The 18,654-nt window shown below is 35.1% G+C and overlaps 1 protein-coding gene across 2 annotated transcripts in view; it reads left to right on the plus strand.

The window, feature by feature from the left end:
• The window catches only part of CEP290 (centrosomal protein 290), a 100,947-nt gene extending 82,340 nt beyond the window's left edge, over positions 1-18,607 (plus strand). For both annotated transcript variants that reach the window (XM_019632126.1, XM_019632125.1), the window contains 11 exons: positions 915-1,038; positions 3,929-4,063; positions 5,259-5,345; positions 6,859-7,023; positions 7,696-7,818; positions 8,858-9,030; positions 11,787-11,928; positions 13,056-13,129; positions 13,686-13,780; positions 16,930-17,009; positions 18,209-18,607. In XM_019632126.1, the coding sequence (XP_019487671.1) occupies positions 915-1,038; positions 3,929-4,063; positions 5,259-5,345; positions 6,859-7,023; positions 7,696-7,818; positions 8,858-9,030; positions 11,787-11,928; positions 13,056-13,129; positions 13,686-13,780; positions 16,930-17,009; positions 18,209-18,436 (1,426 nt within the window). In that variant the 3' untranslated portion in view covers positions 18,437-18,607. The remainder of the gene's footprint in view (positions 1-914; positions 1,039-3,928; positions 4,064-5,258; positions 5,346-6,858; positions 7,024-7,695; positions 7,819-8,857; positions 9,031-11,786; positions 11,929-13,055; positions 13,130-13,685; positions 13,781-16,929; positions 17,010-18,208) is intronic.
• The last annotated feature ends 47 nt before the right edge of the window (positions 18,608-18,654 follow it).

Below are 18,654 nucleotides of genomic sequence, written 5' to 3' on the forward strand. Positions count from 1 at the left end.
ATATATTGAGTATTACAATTTTAATACAGTTTTTTTTTCCTTTCTTAAAATGTGTATACATTTTTTTGGCACCCTCTGTATATATTCAGAGCAAAACTAAACCTTTTTCTTCTCCTTTGTAGTTTTCAGAGGGATCAAAATACTATAGTTTTGAATTCTAATTGATCTTTTTTTTCTAATAATGTGAATCTGTGTGGGCTGAAGTAACTGGAAAATACTTTATAAAAGAGATTCAACTCATCTTCTGTCTTAGTGCAAGGGTAAATTTCTGAATTTTATGCATCGAATCTAGATATTAAAGGGAGGAAGGACTTTCCAAGAAAGCAGAACTCTAGCAGAGACATAGAGGCAGGAGTGACTCTTGTGTGTGGGTAAGAGTGGGTTTATTTTCCCTGGTAAAGGTGGACTCCTGGATATTTAGGTTGAATAGATGTGGTTGTGCCAGATTATGGAGGGCTTCGTAGGTCACACAGATGAGTGTGCACTTGAAGTAACAGATTACTATCCGGCAGCAGTAAGAGCCTTTTTAAATCCTTAAGCTTCTTGAGAAGCACATGGATGTGATGAAATTACCATGCAAAAGAGGAGATATTTTAATTCAGCTATCATATACAATTTCATATAAATAGATGAATGTTCTTTAAAAATGTAATATGTTTCTGTAAATCAAAATACACTTTTAAACGCATAGTTTAATGGAGCCCTGCAACGAATTATCTGTAAAGGATCATTTTATAATATAAATAGTCATGTCCTAATTTAATTTTCGTAAAGTTTGCAAGTTTTGTAGAATTTAAAATAAATACAATGTTAAGAAATGTATTATACATTTTCTTTCTCTCCTGGATTTGAATATAGTAAAGGAATGAAAAGTTGAAGTTTGAATAGTCAAGAGTCTGTGGTTGTTGTTGTAGGACCCATCAAGCTCTTCCTCGAGATTCTGTTATAGAAGATTTACGTTTACAGAATAAATACCTCCAAGAAAAACTTCATGCTTTAGAAAAACAATCTTTGAAGGATGCGTATTCTAGGACTTCAGTAAGTGTACATCTTTTCTTCTTCTTTTTCTATTTTAAAGTTTAGAAGTGAAATACATTTCTACCTTTTTCGGGCCAAAGCCAGTAGATTCCTGTCTTTAATATTAATGCAATAAGTTCAATTTTATTTTTACTAGGTAGTGATGTATGTTAACTTCTTTAATCCTTCTTCTTTAATAATAATAAACCTAAGATTCTTATGCTTTGCATAAAACTTCATTAAAAATGACTTGTAGAGATTTTAAATGTAGTTGAGTTTTCCTGTGGCAAGAACATACCATTAGATAAAATAGGAAAATATGTTATAGCATTATTTCCATCAAACGTGAGATATGTCTCTAGTTTTCCTTCATAAAGAATCATTAATGTACAATTGTATGTTGTATCTTATTTTAAATCCCTTAGTATGCATATTTTTGTTTTTTGTTTTTCCTTTTGCTCTTTTCATGCGTCTTTTTCTTCTGCTTCAAGCAGAATCTGTTAAGTGACACAGCTCCGCTTTCTAGCCTTTCTACCAGTGTTAATAAATACAGGCATAATATTTTTCACAAAAAGAACACTTTACACAGGACGAAAAAAAAACCCATAACAGTGCTCACAGTTAAAAATGGGAATGGAATAGATGCCAGTGACAACTTACATGATCAGGTATTTAGAAATATTCTACAGCATTACAGTAATGAAGAACAGCACAGAGCAGAAGATATTGTAGATCTGACTGAGTTAACTATATCTGAGGCAAGACCAAACAGTAAGTCAAGTCCACTTAGACCAAATAATGGTACTTTAGCGGATTTTAACTCCAATTTTGAAAATGAACCAGATCCTGAAATTGAGAAAATAAATCAAGACTGTTGTGAAAATAATAAGCAGGAACATAAAAACAAGGAAGAGAATGAGCTAGGCAAGAATGAGCAAGGAGAGGGACACAGAGCTGAAGATGTAAGTCAGAGCACTCACAAGCATCCGGAAGGATCCACCCGGGAGGACCACGGTCACGCCGCGAATCAGTGTGCGGAGGCAGCTGCGCAGGCGGACTCTGCAATGGATGAGCCCGCCCAGCATAGAAATGACGGGTCCCAGGTTTGAGCACGTCGCAGCCCTTCACCTCTGTTAGCTGAGTTTTCTTGTAGCAAGTAGTATACGTATGTAGTGCAAATGGAAAAAAAAAAATTGTGTAGGATTTGTAGAAAGTATTAACTATTCATAAACGTCTCCTTAAACCCTAACATTGGACTAGTACCACAAAATTAGTGGTTATATGTTTCCTAATTCATGTTAGGACTCTGTTTTCTCATTGGAGCTCACTGAAATGATTCGAGTAGGTAACAGCATAACAAAAATAAGGCCCTTTAGAGGTGTTTGTGTGCCTTAGAAATGTCTAATGCAGCATAAAATCTCACCACAATTAAAATTTCACTACCGTGAATATGAATATAAATTTGTTGTGATGCTGTGTGACATTCTCACATACATAGTTCCTTTGGTGTTCTTTTTGCCATGTATTATAACAGATACTTTTTATAGTGAGAAAAGGGAGCTTACATGTATTGCTATCTGTGTTGTGTTAGACTCTGTGCCTATATTTAATTTTCACAATACTTTGCAGAGTATTATTTGTATTTTACATAGGAAGCTTGGAGAATAAGTAATATCTCTGGTGATCAATGAACAGGATTTAAATGCAGGTCCAACTCTACAGTTTATGAACATGCTATGTACATAGCACTTTTGGTCAGTTTACAATGTGGAATAACACATTTGTTCTCAATTGAAATCAAATAGCATTTACCTTTTTTTTTTCTTACCGTTTCCATCTAAGATATTCCAGTCACTCGAGCCCTCAAAACATTGACTAAAATTAAATATTAAGAGAAAAATGGATGAAAGTGACTTAATTCATAATTCATCCCTTATTCCAGGTTTATGATGCTTTTTCCCACTGGATAATAAGTAATTGAGAATTTGAGACTTCCCACTTTATAAAGAAAAGTAATCAAGCACAGATTTCTCTTTCAAATAACCTATAGTTTAGAATGAGAAATAAAAATAAGCAAATAATAACCCAAGATGGATTCATGCCAAGACAAATGCAAATATACTGTTACTGAATTTCAGAGGACAGAGTGATTACTTTAGCTCAGTAATGAGGAAAAGCTTCCTTCCAGAAGGAGGAAGGCATTGAGGCGTTGCTTTATGTTGGCTTCTCTTTGTTAATCTTCTAGGCTACCATAACAAAGCACCACACCACAGATTTGGTAGCTGAAACAACAGAAGTTTGTTCTGACAGTTCTAGAAGCCAGAAGTCCAAAATCAAGGTGTCAGCAGGGTTGATTCCCTCTTTAATCTGTGAGAGGAGGTTCTGTCGCAGGCTCGTTGTCTTGTACATGGCTGTCTTCTCCCTGTGTCTTCACATCGCCCCCCTTTGTTCTTGTCTCTGTGTCCAAATTTCCCTTTTGTATAAGAACACCAGCCATTGGATTAGGGCCAACCCTAATGACCTTCTTTTAACTGGACTATCTCTGTAAAGGCCCTATCTCCAAATAAGATCATCCTGAGGTACTGGGAGTTAGGGTTTCAATTTACAAGTTTGGGAGCGGGGTGGGAGGTGGTAGGTATGATACAGCCCATAACAGGTAACAGTCATGCTTTATTTTTGGACTGAAAAAAAACATCATAAATTACTTCACAAGCTTTGTATTCTAACCTATTTATTTGTGGTTGTTTTCTCCAGAGCTCTCCAATTTTCTCATACTCCTTTGAGGAAAAATATTCCATTTTAGCAAGTATTGTTGTATGCAGTCATTTAGCATAGTGTTGTTATCCAGTGTGTCTTATGCAGCTTTTATTTATTAAACCTTAAAAATATTCGTAACTTCATTTTCCTGAAGACTTCAGAAATAGAGTCAGATGATCTTTGGCAAAGAGAACAGGAGCTTCAGAGGGAAAACTTGAAGTTATCATCTGAAAATATTGAACTAAAATTTCAACTTGAACAAGCTAATAAAGATTTGCCAAGATTGAAGGTAAATTTAATGTTCTTTATTATAGTTAGGAAGTGTAAAGCCAGAAAATTTTTTTCTCTCTACTTAATTGTGATGCTTATTATATTAGTTTATGAAGAAGTCAAAAACTTATATTCATACAATATCGTGATAGTGTTATACTTTCTGCATTTGTTCATTTTACAGTTATTTGTTGAGGGCGTTTTTTGTGTCGAGCACTCTTCTAAGTAATGGGAAATAGCAATGAAATAAATTCTTGCACTCATAGAACTTACATTCTAGTGCGGAAGGCTGATAAACAAGTCAGTGGGGGAGTATGTCAGCTTACATTTAGTGCTAAGGAAAAAATAGCATGATTGGTGTGAAACGGGGGTGTGTGTTTTGGTTAGGGGTGTGGGAATTGCTATTTAAAACAGAGTGGTAATGGAAAGCCATCCTTAATAAAATGATATTTTAGCACAGAGCTAGGGGACAGGGAAGGAAGTGGGTCACGCAAATACTGGAAAAGAGTTTCAGACAATAGAAGTAGCAAGTGCAAATGCCCTGAGGCAAGAGAATGGTGGTGTATTTCATTAACAGTTGTTACACTTGAAGATATTAGGATGTCTCTAAAAAAAATAGTCTTTAAATTAAAAATATATTAGGATAATTGTCTCTTTTAGAAATTTTACTGTATTTTGATGTTTACGAAAAGTTTATCTTTGGTTTTCCAAATTTTTTCTTGTGGAATTTTTTTTTCTCTTGGCTGGCTAATTATTTCAGTTCTGTTTTATAACCTAAAATATTAGCAATCTGTTAATCTGCTGGTAATCATATAATTAAGCTATTTCCTGCTTCTCGTTCTGATTTTTACACTGTTAGAACCAGTGTTAGAAGTTCAGTTGTCTGTTACTCTGCAAAACAGACAACTGTGGGTAAGGATCTATCTATGTAATCTATGGGACAGTTAAAATCAGACTCTACTAAATTCAAATTTATATTGCATATTAAGGCAACAATGTGGAAAATATATCTTGAAAGTCATATACAACATACTCTTTTATTTATTCACTTTAATTCAACATATGTCAACAAAATCCTCGTTGTTGCTATAGAGACCCACTTGTTCATTTGGCTAGCCAGTCGAAAAGATTGCTAGTTCAGATGAATTATTTGTCTTTCCTTTCCAGTGGCTATAGCTTTGCTAAATTGTTACATGTTTGCTTTAATCTTACAGAATCAAGTAAGAGATCTGAAGGAAATGTGTGACTTTCTTAAGAAAGGGAAAGCAGAAGCTGAGCAGAAACTAGGCCATGTCAGAGGGGTGAGTGTGTGAGCATATGCCATCTGTTTGTTTTGGTTTTGGAAGCAATAAGCTGGAAATGAAAAAGTTTGGATATGTCATAACAGTAGTGATATGCCTTTCGTAGTGCCTAGAGTTTCAGTTTTTATTATGCTACATCTACGTTATAAACATTATTAAGTTTTTCTCTGTGTTGCAAGTTAATGTATTTTATCATCGGTCACACCCTTACATGCATTTTATTTCACCTGAACTTCACATCATCTCTTTTTTTGTTGCCTATCCCTTCACATCTTGAAAACATTTAACTTTCAGGAATCTTTCTTCTGTTTGTTGAGCTAACTCCAAAGTGCTCCTTGGTCCAATTCCAACATTTTGTAACTATTTTTATGATGTCCATGGCAACTTCTTAGTATAATGCTCTGTAAATATGTTCCTTTTTTTTTTTTTGTATTCTTGTATATTTCTTCCTATGTTATTTTGTATTCACATTTTACAATGAATAAATGTTGCTCATGAGGTCAAGGACAAAGATTTAAGAGTCTGTTGATCTCATGTTATTAAATGGCACAAGTGGAAGCAATCATAATGGACAAAAACTTTTTCAAGTAATATTAAATGTATGATGGATTTGGTAAAAATATTGAATACCATTAGAAAAGTATTCAGGACAAATATTTTGTTGACAGTCAGCAACATTCATTTTATAAATAATAATTTATTTGTTAATGTAACCTTTCTAAAGGTGATTATGAAAGCACACAATATTAAAATTAAGTAAAAGTTTATATTTTAGGGCTATTCATTGCACAGTGTGAATACTGACTAAAATGCCAAAAAGGTAAGCGGATTATTTTACTTGACTTTTGGAAAACTGTTTCTATTTTAAATTATAAGAAGTTAAACTTATTAATTTGTGACCCATCTCTTTTGATAACTTTATACCACGTTTTTTATTTCAGATTTTTTTTCCTATTGGACAGAAACTGAATTTCTAATCAATGGCTATTCTTAAAGAAAATCACCTCTATTGTGCTGCAATTCAAATTCGATAACTCATGAGCTCTTTAAAGGCACAGTTTTTCTTTTTTGGTTTTATTCTACATAAAGAAACCTCTGTAATCCTGAAATGAGCATTAGCTAAATATTGGGTTGTTGGAAAAGTCATGACATATTTTTTCTATATTTTTCATTATAAAAATGTATCATGACTTTTCCGACAACCCAGTAGAATATTTGTATTTTTAAGTTTATTCATTTGAAACAGACATCAAGGCTAGATTATTTAAGCTGTTGCTTTTTAGCTGCATGACTTTAGAATCATCAAATTCTCTAAGTCTGGCTATTCTAATATGTAAACTGAGAATTGTAACTCCTATTTCATAGGGTTATTATAATGATGAGTCAAAGTAATACAAGCTTTGGCTTCAAATGTTAGGAATCAACAATGTGAGTATAATAATGAATGTGTTATGTTTATATTATACACTTTCAAATATTTGATTAAATAAAAAGTTAATATATTCTTTTGTAGTCTGGTAGAAGTGGAAAGACAATCCCAGAACTAGAAAAAACCATTGGCTTAATGAAAAAAGTAGTTGAAAAAGTCCAAAGGGAAAATGAACAGTTGAAAAAAGCATCAGGAATACTGACCAGTGAAAAAATGGCTAATATTGAGCTGGAAAATGAAAAGTTGAAGGTAATATTTTAAATGTGATCCCTTCTATGGAATGTTTTATTATTACAATTTTTGTTAACTTTTTAAGAAAATTTTAAATATCAAATTATATAAAATGGCTTTAATGGATGCAGTTGATATTTTACACCTACAGAAATATATATTTTTTTTTTAGCTGAGCCATCCTGCCACCTGTTGGCAGCTCAGCGGCAGCTCAGCTCAGCTCGGGCATCAAACTGCTGTTGCTCAGAGTTCACACTCTTGAGCGAGCTCTTAACCAACTGAGCCACTTGACCGGCCCTAGAAAGAACTTATTGGAAGCTAAGAGTAGTTAGAGTAGCTTCACTTGGTCATCTTATTATTTCAAGATCAATGGTTCTTACTTTGGCAACATAAAATAATTACCTGTATCTATTTTCAAAATATAGGTAGGTGCCTAAGCTCCCAGTCATGAGTTTTATTAGATTCCTCTAGAGTGGGTCCTACCATAAGTATTGTGATTTTTTATGTTTCTAATGTGTAGCCAAGGTTGGAAATCTCTGCTGTAGATGACTAGTATTAGATGGAAGACTTTAATTTTAATTACATCAAAAATGATCTCTACAACTCCTTTGAATTAAGTTTTATAAATTTACAAGATCACCTTTTATTTTACTGTATTGATAATGTACTTTTTTTATTTTTTATTACAAGGCTGAATTAGAAAAACTTAAAGTTCACCTTGGACGACAGTTGAGCATGCATTATGAATCCAAAACAAAAGGCACAGAGAAAATTGTTGCAGAAAATGAACGGCTTCGTAAAGAACTTAAAAAAGTATGACTTCCATTAGCGATTATAATTGGTTTTTTTATGTTAATTAGTACAACTTGAAAAAACTGAGTGAAAACGTTGACTAGCGTGTTTATTCAAAGTAGATATTAAGAGATTTTGGAATTGAGACTTTATACCTGTCACCCTTTCACCATGGAGAACATTGAAAATAAAAAATTAATAAATTAAGAGGCTGTATAATGTAGAAGCTACATGGCTGGGATTTAAATCCTAGCTCTGTCACTTATTAACCATGGTACTAGGTCAAGCTACTAGCCTCCCTACTAACCCCAATTTCCTCATCTGTAAAATTGGGAATAGTAAGTATATATATTTCACAGAGCTACTGTGGGATTTAAGTGAGTTAGTATTTGTACACATGACTTATAACAGTGCCTGATGTATATAGTAAGGAGTGTATGAAACTGTTTTGTTAAATAAATAATAAGATTCCTTTCTAAGGGACAAAATATATTCCTTGCCCAGACAAATACGTATTATTATTTATATGGCTGTTCCAGTGAATAAATTGAAATTAATATTTTTAAGTTACTTACCTGAATGTACTGTGAGACCACAGTGATATTGTGCTTTGAATGTAGATGTTTAATAGTGGAAACAATCTATGATACTTACACATAGTTTATGCTTATAGATAGGTGTACAGGTATTAGAGAGTCAAAATAAAACACCTTTTAAATGTGTAAAGACAAACTATCCCATTATTCTGTAAATATTAATGACAAACAAAGATGACAAATTAAAGTAGCCAAACAAAACTACAAATTTAAAGTAACCACTAGAGTAAAATACTTCTAAATTTATTTTTTAACCTCATTTATATAGTCTGTTCTGGTTATTATGATTATATTGCTGTTTTAGAGTAAAGGAAACATTAGGTTTTTTTATTGGAATTTTAATCAGCATTTAGGAATCCCGAATATTTTTGTTTTCTAATTTATAGTGATAATTTTGAACATATTGCATCTATGGGAACATTATTATGTTTTGTTGTAATATACGAACTATCCTTTAAAAATAGGAAACTGAAGCTGCAGAGAAATTGCGTATAGCGAAGAATAATTTAGAGATATTAAATGAGAAGATGACAGTTCAGCTAGAAGAGACTGGTAAGAGATTACAGTTGGCGGAAAGTAGAGGTCCACAGCTTGAAGGAGCTGACAGCAAGAGCTGGAAATCAATTGTTGTTACCAGGTAGGAATAAATAGGTTAACACTTGCTCCAAGTTTAATCAGGGGCTGAGTGGGCATCAGGAAGCTGCTGTCAGCCACGAGCCTAGACTGATGGCGCCCAGCTTGTCCTGGGTGCTGCGTTTGTCCAGCTGCAACTCAGCATCTTTGTTGTATTCGTTTTCTACCTCAAGTATAAGCTAGGCACAGCTGATCTGTCTTGTCATCACCTCTGGCATACTGGGTCTGGGCCGTGCTGAAATTTTGCTGGGCAACTTGTTCAAATAACCCACAAGATGAATTCAGCAACAGCTTTAGTGTCTTAGTGGCTGGCCTCTGCTTTCTGGCACTTGATTCTGTCCTACTCTGAACTTTTGCTACAAGTATGTGCAATCCTGCCTGTGAAATAAACTCTGTGGCTATGAAAGAGATGATGGGAATTCACAGTAAGCAGTCCTATGGTATTGTCACTATCACCACAGTGGCTCATCATGGCTCTGAAGAGTCAGTAAAAGGCTTTGGTGTCCTTCTCATTTCCAGCCATAAGCAGCTGCTTCAAGGACTATAAAAGCTAGAGACGCTGGTCCTTCCCCGTTAGGGTCCTCCTGTATGAAGCTGCAGTCTTTACATCCACTGGCACCATTCCCAAAGGCCAACTCGTCTTTATCTCCCTGTATTCATAGGGTTCCTTATGTTCATGCATCCCAGTTTCCCTTTCAGTGTCTCCCTGCCATTTAGAGTGGACTTGATGATGGCTGAGATGGCAGTCATTGTTACTACAACTAGAATGGGAGCCTCAGCAAGTCCCACAGTGGGCCCGCTGCCCTGCACTTGGCCCTTGTCAACCAAGTGTGAGGAGAAAAGAGGAAGGTTGTGTAAGTAGATCTGAGGGCAGCCCAGGTGGCCAGGCAGTCCTGGCAGAGGGTCCTGGGTTCCTGTCCTAGTATCATACTGAGAGGAAACAGAAGCCACTCTAGCCCTCTCTTAACTCTGTCAGAGGGCTAGCGTGGGAGTTAAATAACTTGCATGAAAATATAAAAGGGAGAAGGCGCCTCTTTTGTCTGCTTGGACCTCAGCAGAGGCTCTCAACCGGTGACCCTATCAGTTGATTTCTTGGTCCTTTATTTCCTTTTATAATCACATATGGACTCAAAGATTTTTGAGCTGCTTTGAGATGTATTTATTCAGCAGATAGTTACTCAGTACCTGTTACATTCTAGACTCTGTGCTGTACGTTAAATGTTTTTTCTTAAAGGTCTCTTTTGCCTAGAGAGCCCCAGATAGCTTCCATGGCTCAGAAACACCTGGTTTTCACTGTAGGTACATTACATCTCTTTTCTGTGAGCTCAAGTTGTATCTATGGAGATGATAATCCCTGTCCTTCCTTTTCTAAAATGTGTTCTGTAAGCCAGTGGGAAAAGATTATTACTATGAAAAGGGTTTATAAAGTTTATAAACATTTGAGAGGGGTGAAGATATTTAGCCATAATTGAAGATGACTTTGCCTTTTAGATGATTTATGTGTGTTTAATCTGAGAACAGTACAGGTAATAGCATAGAGTAGGCATTCAGTAAACCCCCTAGAAAAAGACAGAAGTCCTAGTAGAATCCACTTGACAGAGAGAAGGACCATTTTGACCTTGGCCTCCAGCCTCCCTAAATCCAGCTGGAATTACACATTCAGCTCAGGGTAAGTGGTTTAGAGATTAGAGATCTCTTTTGGGACCCATGACACATTAGGCCTTCCTCATGCTGAAACCTTTATGAAACAAATGAATGACAGGAATGACACCTATTCCATGTTGGGCCTTATCCTGACTGCTGAGACAGGCTGGGGTATGCAAGAGCTGTTTTAGATTGGGTGATCAGAGAAAGCCTCTCTGATTGGGTGGCATTTGAGCAGAAAGTTGGATGAAATGAGGAGGTGAGCTTCTAATATTTCACCACTTTGGTCGATATTCTTTGTTAGGTTAAAACATTGCCTTCTAATCTGTTTCTAAAATGTATCAAAAGATTTTGGATATCCTGAGACAATAATTTTCCTTTCTTACACTGTGCTTACCTGATTTTGTTGCCACAGCATTCCTTCTTTTCTTTTCTCTGGAAAAGTTTGAATATTATAAGCATTGTCTTCCTTTAAGGTGGTATGATATGCTTGTGAAACCATTTGGGATCAATGTTTTAAAATTTCCTATTAGAGTCTGAATTTTTTTTTGAACTTTTTATCACTTCTTTAACGGTTACAAATCTATTTAGATTTTTACAAGCTTCATCACTCCCCCATTGTAGGCCATTTCTCTCAGCCTTACTTTTACACATTCTTTTCCCAGCAGTCCTTTTGGTTTTGTTCTACCTGGATTCCTTCTTTTTTTTTTATGTTTGTGTATGTATGAAATGCTTTAATTTGTGATCTTTATATTCCTAAGAATATTCAATAATACAGAATTTGATATTCTGATGAATTTTACTTTTAATTTTTTGTTTTGCAACTGAAAAGGCATTCATTCTAATATTTTAGAGTGGCCAAGTTCATGCTCCATCCTTGTTTATAACCTTGAGAAACACCTAAATCCTCTGTTTTAATTGGCCTGTCTGTTAGTTAGGGGTACTGAGTCCTTTCTGTCACCTAATGCTAAATAAATATGTAGCAAAAGATTTGACTGGAAGAAACAATATAATAAGATAATCTTTGTTATTTTTCACATAGCAATTTGAACTGACTTTTAAATCAGTGAAATTATTTTCAATGCCTACACCAGTTGTTTTCCTTTATACCTTTAGAATGTATGAAACCAAATTGAAAGAATTGGAAACTGATATTGCCAAAAAAACTCAGAGCCTTACTAATCTTAAACAACTTGTAAAACAAGCAACAGAGAGGGAACAAAAAGTTAAGAAATACACTGAAGACCTCGAGCAACAGGCAAGTAATGTGTTTTTTCTTTAAATGATAAACCAATATATCTCACACCACTCCTTGGCATTGTCTTCTGTAGATAAAAATGAACTCCTGACGAATTCCTCCCCTGGAAGGCCCATCTAAGTGAATGGCACCACCATTCACCCATTTGTTTAAGCCAAAAACCCTGGATCATCAACTCCTTTTTTTGTCTTATACCCCACATCTTTTTCATTAAATCACGTCAGTTCAATGTTCAAAATATATCTCAAATCTGACATTTCAGCACCTCCAGCACTGCCAGTTTAGTCCAAGCTGTTCTCTCATACCTACACCATTGCAATAATTTCCTAACTGGTCTCCTTGCTTCCATTTGTGCCTTGCTTCACCTTCTCCCTATCCCTGACCTATTCTTACATAATTGCCAAGTAATCCTTTCAAACATAAAGCAAAGCATAGCAGTCCCATCCTTAGATTATTCCAGTGGTTCCCCGTTACCCTGGAGTAAAACCGTGAATGGTGTGGCATGTGGTTTCCTCTCTAGCTCCATCTTTACTTTCCTCCTCATTCACAGTGTTCTAGCCACATTGACCTTTCAGTCTTTTGAACAAACCAAACTCGTTCAGACTTCAGAGACTTGCACTTGTTTCCCTTCTTTAGAATAATAGTCACCCAAATATTGTCATAGCTCACTCCCTCACTTCATATCTCTATTTAAATGGAGGCTCCTCAGACCTTCCCTAACCCTATACCACCTCCATCACTCTCTGTCCTCTTACCCTGGGTTATTTTTCTTGATAGCTCTTCCATTTGGCACTTGATCACATCACGTCACATCACATCACATCACATTACATCACATCCTCATTGTTTGTCTTTCCTCACTATGAGGACTGTGGGAACATGCAGGAAGAGAACTTGTTTTTTTGTTTTTTGTCATAGCTGTATCATCTGTGCCTAGGACAATACCTGGCATGCAGTGGTTAATAAATGTTGAATGACTAAAGAATAGAAAACATGATAGATGTATCCTCATGTGTGCTTTGGAAAACCCAACTTTTAATATTATGCTTTATTGAAAATGTGTATCTTTATGAAACCTCATATTCCCGTGTCAAATTTTATTTTCTAATTTTTCATTGTGCCCCAAGATTGAAATTCTCAAACATATTCCTGAAGGTGCTGAGACGGAGCAAGGCCTTCAACGGGAGCTTCAAATTCTTAGGTACATTATCTGCTCATATGACACCTTTTTTCTTTAAAGAATAGGATTTTGCAACTTTGTTATCTAAAAGTTTTATTGGCCTTATTTCATCCTTCTAATTCCAATCATTCTGTCTTTTACATAATAGATGCTGAGAAAATTGTAAACCAGATTCTAATATAAGTATCAAGTTTGTAATTTAGTTTAAACTCTCTCACTAGCATTGACTGTATTAAACCTTAACTTGTCAGAGACAGATATTAATAAAAGAGAGAAAAAATGTCTTTACTTCCAGGGTTCTGGGGGGGAGTATTCTCTCATGAGGCTCCTCCAATAGGAAAACTACTCTTGGAAATGACATCAGGTTAGATTTTAAGAAACACATGAAGAGTTGATTCCGTGCTCTCTGAGAATGGTAGTATTGCAGCAGTGAGAAGAAATGAATAAAATGTGTGCTTTTATAAATATGAGCAAGTTCTAAGCACTGTACATTTTATAAGAAATACCCATATATGTTTTCTGGAGCAATGTCTGTTTTCTTTTTTTTTTTTAATACTGCACTATCATTGTGTTCTAGACTAGCTAATAGTCAGCTGGAAAAAGAAAAGGCAGAATTAATCCATCAGGTAGAAGTACACAAAGACCAAAGTGGAGCTGAGAGCACCATACCTGGTAATGTACTTTATAACATACTTACAGCATATTAGCTGACCCAAGTTTTTGAATTAGAGTTTGCCTTGTTTGTTTGTTGACAGATTTCTGATATAAAGTTTTAGATCTGTTTCTTCCTCCGTGCAATAATAAAATTCCCATTGAGGCTTTTGTTTGTAGTGTTAAGTAGCAAGTACTCCAGTGTTTTTCTCCTTACTCCATATGGATGTTAGATTTAATCATGATGTAGTGCTAAGTGGTGAATACTAGGTTTGTTGCTTCTAGTTTCTAAGAATAGGCCCTATGAAGCCCTCTGAACATTTATTCTAAATGGTATTGTCATCTTGTTAATTTATTTAAAAACTACATAAGTAAACATTGCCTATATTCTTTATTTTTTCTTTTACAAAGTAACTCTATCCTTCTTCCCGCTTCCATTCACATTCAGAAGTGATACTAATCATTTCCCTATTCCTATGTGCTTATGTATGCATATATACATATGTACATACTGTATGTGCACATGTTCACACAGTGAATAGTTGATCCTCATTATTTGTAGGTTCTGTATTTGTGAATTCACTTACTCACTAAAATTTACTTGTATCCCCATAATCAGTACTCGTGGCACTTTTACGAAAATACAGACCAGTGAAAAATTTGACCCACACTTTCCCAGGTGAGATCCAACAAGATGCAAGGTGGCACTCAGCATTCCTTTTTCTTTTTTTTTTTTTAAGTTTATTGGGGTGACAATGGTTAGTAAAATTACATAGGTTTCAGGGGTACAACTCTGTAACACATCATCTATATATCACATTGTGTGTTCACCACCCAGTCAGTTCTCCTTCCATCACCACATATTTGATCCCCTTTACCCTCATCTACCACCCCCTCCCCCTTACCCTCTGGTAACCACTAAACTATTGTCTGTGTCTGAGTTTTTGTTTGTCTTGTTCCTTTGTTGCTTTCTTGTTTCAGCTTTCACACAGAGATGACCAGAGGATGGAGATGGGGTGAGGGTGGGGAGGCAGTGCTATTCAGGGCAAGAAGCTCTGGTTCTGGGGTGAGTTTGACTGCGTGTAAATCCCAACTCTGACACTTATTTGTTAGTGGGGCAGCCTCAGGAGAGTCACTTGACACTTCCAAACCTTGTTTTCTTTTTATAAAACTATTTAGAATCTACCAGGATGAGTTGTTTCCAGGATAAGATTATAATCTGAGATACATGAGTATGTTTATGTCTGTGTGTGTGTATATATATAGAGAGAGATATTAGGTATAGATTATATGTCTATCTATTAATATATGTGTGTATTATTTTCCCTAAGAGCAGTGGTTTAATATGCACTAATTCATTGTTCCTGTTGACTCTATAGACCACAACTACTATAAATAATGAGAAACCATTGTTTGTACTGTATATTTGTCTGATAGCTTCATGGAAATAGCCAAATTCTGTGCCAAAGCATTATGCCAATTTATATCTGAACAATCTTGGACTGTTTCATATAGCTTTTTCAATATCCTACCACTGAGTCCTTTTGCTACTTTGTATTACAGCTGTCATGTATGACTTGTACCAGACACTCTGCTAAGTGCATTTTAATTCTTGTAGCCCTGAATAGTGGGTGCTGGTGTCTCCATTTTACCTGTGCCAAGCAGATTCAAAGAGGTTAAGTAATCTGTCCCCAAGGTCACACCAGGTAGGAAGTGGCAGAGACAGGATGAAACCGAAATCTAGGCAACTCCGAAGCTCTTCTCCATTCTTTGCTATTGACCATGGCATTGCCTCTCGGTGACTAAAAGTAGTCTGTCTTGACAGCATCTCTCATAGCAGCCAACTCGGTATGCAGGACCAAAGAGCTGTGAATGCTGTTCACATGAGGCAAGTTCTCTCTCTCTAATCCTCACTTTCCTAAGAGGGAATCTCTGAACTTTCATCTTCCTTATCTCCAAGAGATAAGGACACCTAACATATTTCAAAGATTGTTAAGGCTCAAAATCAAACCATAACTGTTGGAAATTCTAAAGCACTATTTAAATATAAGTGGTCATTAAGCTAATTTTTGGAAAGTGCTATACAATACCAATCGGTGTAGTATATAGAATCCCACAAGGGGCTCAAATATATGGAGATGGAAAGTGAACTGACTCTGGGTGGTGAGCACACAATGCAATATGTAGATGATGTATTACAGAATTGTACACTTGAAACTTATGTAATTTTACTAACAAATGTCACCCCAATAAATTTAATAAAAAGACAACTCAGTATAGCATCCAAGTGATTAACAATCAACTCTGTGAAAGACTATTAGCACTTTCTGTGAAGGTGTGAGAACAGCTTTGAAAAGGACGATGCTGCTCTGCCTTCCCAAACAAGATAGGCCCTGCTGACTCTATTCCCATTAGAAAGGATGAGGAAAATATTTCCTGTTTCCAACTTACAATTAGAAAACCATTTCAAGGGCACCTTAACAGAATATACTTCCTGTACCATTCATGAAAATGTGTTTTCTGTCCATTATTTTCTCAAACTTTAGGATTACTTTTAAAATTTTACCCTTCAATGGCTGCAAAATATGACATGACACATATGTAGTGGTTAATGTGAAGAAAATAGCAGACTAGCAATTAAAAGTAAAACTACTATTTGCCCTTTGATTCTCATGATAAAATTAGAGATGTTAACTCTGGGGAGAGAATCCGTAAATTAAACCAAAGCCCTTGTGCTGTTTGTTCTTATGTATTCTACCAGAGCATCAGGACTTACTCATCTTTGTGTTACCCATCCTGCTTAGCATGCTTTTCACGTATTAATCACACAATAACTGCATATTGACCCACATGGAATCTCTAGGCAGTGCTGCTGGGCCCCTTACCTAACAGTCTATTTATTCTTCTGTTGTACTTTTAGTACTTAAATTTTCCTGGCTCTTGAATTTTTCTTTGGAACCTATCAGTCTCTTCCATGTAAAACTTGACCTCACTCTATACTTGTAACACAGAAGTAGTATATAGTATTCACAGCCTGAAGTGTTTCAGCCGTAAATTGCCATTTTCCAGGCTCTAGTTTCATACGTTTTCTCCTTATTTTCTAAAACAAATCATTTGTCTTGAACTTATTCAGAATGGAAAAAGCTGAGTCTGTTTTATTTTTTTCGCAGATCCTGATCAACTAAAGGAAAAGGTAAAACATCTAGAGACACAGCTCAAAACCTCAGATCTAGAAAAGCAGCATATGGAGGTAAGTAAATATTTATTATATCTAATTATAGTATTATTAATGTTTTGTGAAAACAGCTGTTGAAAATTATTTTTATGATTGCCATCTATGAGCTTTAAGTATGTATCCTAAAAATTCCTGGGATTACAGTTTATGTTTGACCTTGATATTGCAAAGTTCATTATATTCAGCTGTCAAAAATATTAAACAAGAGCTACCAAAAAACTTGAGATAAAACAAATCGGATTAAAGAGAAAATTTTTTAATTGTCACAAATATAGCTCATTATTTTAATATTTTCTTAATTTTGGGGTCACATTGCGAAAGTGTCTTTTATTTTTGAAATTCTTTTCAGGCATAGTTCCCTTCCCTTAAAGAAAACTACTTGCTATGCTTTATCTGTGTAAGAAATATGTAAACGGAACAAAAGAGCTTCATATGGGCGTTAACTATAATCACTGGCTCTTCTAAATGGTTGTTAAAGCGCGGTCTCTTCACCAGATGTGTAACCCTTAGCCAGGCCGAAGCCCTAGCGTTTCCCTGATCATAAATACAGAGGGTGCCAAAAAAATGTATACTTATTCTCAGAAAGGAAAACTGTATTGTAATATTCAATATATGCCAGTAACAAAAGATGAATAGTCACGTTTGACTTCTGCAATCACAAGAGGTGTTCAAAGTAGTTACCATCAGCGTCCAGACACTTCTGATGATGGCAAACTACTGCTTGAGCAAATTGACCAAAGTGTCCACTTGTATACATTGTTTTGGCACCCTCGGTATATTTATAAGAAGTTGATTATTCATTAAAAATTAGATATTTGTAAAGAAAACATAAGTGAGGTCTAAGCCAAAGAATCTTAACCAAAACAACTTCCATGTTGTGAATAGAAAAGTCTTTTTGGTTGCCTCACTGAGAGTATCTGAGAGTATGCTTTTGGAGAAAGATTAAATCCCCTCAATCTAAGAGTTAAAAAATTTTAGTCAAAGTCTAGGACATAACGTACAAAAAATAATTTGATTTGAGAGTTAACAAGTTACTAATACTGTACAATGAAACCTCATTAGCAAACTCTTAAGAAAATACCTCTGCCTTTATAAGTGTATTTGACTATTCAGGTTACTTTGGCTTTCATTTGCAATTAAATCTCTTTAGTTCAAACCTAATGAGTGCATTATATACCTAGATATGCCTTTTAAGGACAATATGTTTCTATTAGGAGGAAATAAAAAAGCTGAAGAAAGAACTGGAAAATTTTGATCCTTCCTTTTTTGAAGAAATTGAAGATCTGAAGTATAATTACAAAGAAGAAGTGAAAAAAAATATTCTTTTAGAAGAAAAGTTAAAAAAACTTTCTGAACAATTTGGACTTGAATTAACTAGTCCTGTTGCTGCTTCTGAACAGTCTGAAGATGAAGAGGGAAGTCCTGTTAATTTCCCCAATTAAGGGCCAGTTATAACTCTAGTTTTAAGTTATTTAACTATTTATTAACTTTATAGCTTTAAAATTGTATCTGGAAATCAAGCAAGTCTCTGACCTACATGATTTCCTTCCCAATACCTTGTGCCTTTACCTAAATTGGAATTTTTAGTAAATAAAATTATATGAAAATTTTAATGTATTAGAAAAGTATATTTTTGAAGATTTTTAGAATAAGTTATGAC

This window comes from Hipposideros armiger, unplaced genomic scaffold (assembly GCF_001890085.2).
Source record: "Hipposideros armiger isolate ML-2016 unplaced genomic scaffold, ASM189008v1 scaffold_1082, whole genome shotgun sequence".
In the NCBI taxonomy this organism is placed as follows: domain Eukaryota; kingdom Metazoa; phylum Chordata; class Mammalia; order Chiroptera; family Hipposideridae; genus Hipposideros; species Hipposideros armiger.